The sequence below is a fragment of the Sinocyclocheilus anshuiensis genome, unplaced genomic scaffold (assembly GCF_001515605.1).
Source record: "Sinocyclocheilus anshuiensis isolate Anshui unplaced genomic scaffold, SAMN03320099.WGS_v1.1 scaffold2373, whole genome shotgun sequence".
Classification (NCBI taxonomy): domain Eukaryota; kingdom Metazoa; phylum Chordata; class Actinopteri; order Cypriniformes; family Cyprinidae; genus Sinocyclocheilus; species Sinocyclocheilus anshuiensis.
The window spans coordinates 223,317-226,995 of record NW_015551030.1 but is presented as its reverse complement, the minus strand read 5'-3'; the positions used below and the strand labels follow the sequence as shown (position 1 = coordinate 226,995).

Genomic DNA, 3,679 nt, shown 5'->3' with positions numbered 1-3,679 from the left:
GTATTTCATCACAATTAAAATAACCAAAGACTTAAACTACTTCAGTCTGTGTGCATTGAATTTATTTAATACACGAGTTTCACAATTTGAGTTGAATTACTGAAATAAATGAACTTTTCCATGACATTCTAATTTATTGAGATGCACCTGTATATTACATATTGTAAAAAGGGGCATAATATGTCTCCTTTAAAGCAAAACAGCAGAGCCATGTTACTGTGATTTTAACCATGTTCAAAACAATATACTGGTGATGCTGGTGTTTTATTAACGACGTTCATAAATATACAGTTATGAATAGTAACAAGCTTAGTTCATTAGCATAACTGGATGCGAAGCAACAAGAAACTTTCCACATGAAGCGAATGTGAGTCTACAGTAAAAAGACTGTGATTTACCACAGTTTTACTCAGAAATTGCTACCAAATTTCACAAATAATCACAAAGAAACAGCAAGTCACACACTGAATTAAATGTGAAATTTGAAGTAAAAACACTGAAAGAGCATTTATTTGTAAAATATACTATAATCTAAAATATACTATAATCAGTACTCTTTATTTACAACTTGATAAATCATTTTGTGTATAAAACCACTTGTCAAATTTATTTCTATAGCACTTTATACAATACAAATTGATTCAAAACAGCTTTATAGTGATAAACTGGAAAATAACAGTGATAATGTTGTAAAATTCTTCAATTGTGATACTAAATTCAATTTCAGCTGTAAAGCAGCTCTACAGAAGACAATAGAGTCATTCAGATCAATTCAGTTCAGTAACAGTCGATGTTTCAAAGTTCATCAATTATTGAAAATAATTGAAAATTTGCATTGCTTCCATTGTCCAAGTCGCTTTGGATAAAAGCGTCTGCTAAATGACTAAATGTAAATGTAAAACAAATTCAATTCTTCGATTCTGAAGTTGAAATTCGATTCTTAACCTCAAAGCAGCTCTACTGAAAACAATAGAGTCATTGTTCAGTTCAGTATAATAACAGTGTAAAGTTCATCGATTTATGAAACCAGTTTATTTCAGATGGAAGCAGCTCTACTGAAGACAATAGTGACGTTATTCTGATCAACTTCGTTTGATGATTCAGGTCAATAACAGTGTTGAATTCGATTGTGCTATAAAGCAGCTCTACAGATACGAGTCTGATCTGTTTGATGAGTCTGAGTGAGTGTGAATCTGTTCAGAAGCTCTCGAGTGATCTGATGTGTTCGGTCTTGATCTGGTGTGATCAGGTGCAGGATTGACGGCGTGGAGGACAAGCGTATCATCAGCATGCAGATCGACCGCAGGAGTCACTCTCTGTTCGTGGCCTTCACCTCATGCGTGGTCAAAGTCCCGCTGTCCCGCTGCGAGCGGCATGGCAAGTGTAAAAAGTGCGTATGCTTTCTCTCTATGTGCCCCGTTCGTACAGACCGCTCTACACGATTAACCCTCATGTGTGTCTCTCTCAGGTCCTGTATCGCCTCCAGGGACCCCTACTGCGGCTGGGTGTCAGAGGGCGCCTGTAAAGAAATCTCATCGGACTCGAAGTAAGCGGCTCATTCTCAGTCTGTGATTATAGACGGCGCGAGCCAAGCGCTGATGTCAGTGTGGTTTGAGCTGCTGGAGTTTCTCATCTGGAAAAGAGCGTTTGAGCCCAGAAAGCCTCCAGAACTCATCTCTTTATTAATATAGTATATTGAAAGCACAGCATGTTTCCGCCGTCACGACACATTATTATTTCTGTTCTGATTGAATTTCCTCTTCAGAAATGGAGCCGTTACGTGAGATCGGCTTGTGCAGTTTCTCTGAAGTGAAGGATTATGCGATACGATCTGTGTCTGCAATTTAAAGGCTTTTGACTTGATGCTTTCCCTGTCATTTCAGAAAAAGCTTTTTATGAAATGGGCCTTGAGAAAGAAGTAGGGTGGCTATCCATCCAGTCTAAGAAACGAACAGTCTGGTTTTATAAAACCATGCCCGCTCATTTGTTTTATACTTTATACAATGTTATAAAACGGATAGTTCCGGTGCTTGATTCTGATTGGCTGAGCCGCGTTCGAAGCTGTTGTAAATTACTCTACAAAGTAACATACACCTTTGTTTGCGTTTGTGTGTTGCTCGGCAACCACTTTGTAGCAACCACAACTGTTTCTGAGGAGCTACATTGTTTGGTGGCAGAATACTGTTGTTATTAATATCATTACACTTTATTTGCTCTGTTTTATTCTGTGAAACCTTACTACGTACAGTGAATTTATAACAGCTAAGGGGGTTATAACTCCGCTTCATGTCGTACCTAACTACGCCCCTTAGCTGTTATAAATTCACTGTAAACCACGGCTTCTTGGGGCTTATTGCTTTAGTATATAATAAATAAAAAATGATAATGAAATGGGCCCTGAGAAAGAAGTAGAGCGGCCATCTGTCCAGTTTTAGGTCAGACAGTCCAGTTTTGAAACACCATGTCCACTCATTTGTTTTATACTTTGCACAATGGTATATAATATGTTATGTATGTTCAAGTTAATATTAAGTGATGTACATTCTAGACACAATATTGTCATTATGGAATGTTTTGCTCTATTTAACCAATCATTGCTTCTCCGATTAAAGCAGTGGTGTTTCATTCCTGCGTTTTTGAACAAATCAATGATTCAGTAAGCCATTCGTAAAGACAGTTGCTAAACTACTCTTACCATTTTTGCATTTTTTTCTTTCTATGGCATAACTAGTAAGAGTAGTACGCTAGAAATCAGCAAGTCACTTGCTTCGTTCCTGAATGAATCATCGGTTTTGGACGAATCGGTTGAACGTGTGAATCAATGACTCTCTCGATAAGACTTGTCGCCACATCTGCTGGTGATATTAGTTTCATACTTAAAGTATCATTTTATAGTTCTATATTCAGTATATTGTATATTTAACACATTAATCTCCTAACATTATTTATGCAGTGTAAATGCATTCATGGCATCTCTGAGCTGCATTAAACAGTCAAAGATGGATTTTGTTGATTTATTTCATTTGATTGGTAAGGGCCCTATACTATCTTACAAATCTGATTGCATTTATTGAATAAATATATGAATTTACGTTTAATACGGTTAGACAATTTCTCCTTACAAAGGTTAAAAAATGTCCCTGGAAATCAGTTTAAGGGGGAAAATATCGTCCCTCAATGGAATTTTTTATTTGCTTTCTGGTGTTATAGAGTTGGCCACCCTATGAAGTTTCTCATCTGAGCTCTGATCTGCTCATGGCTCTGTTCATGTGTGTTTAAGGAGTTCTCGTGATTCCTGAGGTTCAGATCTCATCTGAGCTTGGTTTCGTTCTATCAGCGGTCTCATCTCTGAGATTATGAATCTCTCGCTGGACGCTCGAGGGTTGAATGATAACAGGCCTCTCTTCATTACAATCCAACCAGCATCAGTGAAACTTCAGAAAGAAACTTCTGTGTTTTTATTAATATTCACGTCACATTTAGGATCCTGTTTTCTGCTCCATTTTCTCATGATATTGTTTGAATGACATTCATTCACTCAAACTTCTATTAATATTGTTTGAAAATGTACTTGAGATTGAAGTCAGTGAGTGTGAAATGGAGGTGTTGAAGTCACTTGCTCACTGTGTGTGTGTGTGTGTGTGTGTGTGTGTGTGTGTGTGTGTGTGTGTGTGTGTTT

At 37.3% G+C, this 3,679-nt stretch overlaps 1 protein-coding gene across 6 annotated transcripts in view; it reads left to right on the top strand.

Moving 5' to 3' along the window:
- LOC107661172 (semaphorin-6A-like) overlaps positions 1–3,679 on the top strand; it is a 67,825-nt gene that overhangs the window by 50,344 nt on the left and 13,802 nt on the right. For all 6 annotated transcript variants that reach the window (XM_016450647.1, XM_016450646.1, XM_016450645.1 and 3 more), the window contains exons 14-15: positions 1,250–1,390; positions 1,469–1,546. In XM_016450647.1, coding sequence (XP_016306133.1) covers positions 1,250–1,390; positions 1,469–1,546 — 219 coding nt within the window. The remainder of the gene's footprint in view (positions 1–1,249; positions 1,391–1,468; positions 1,547–3,679) is intronic.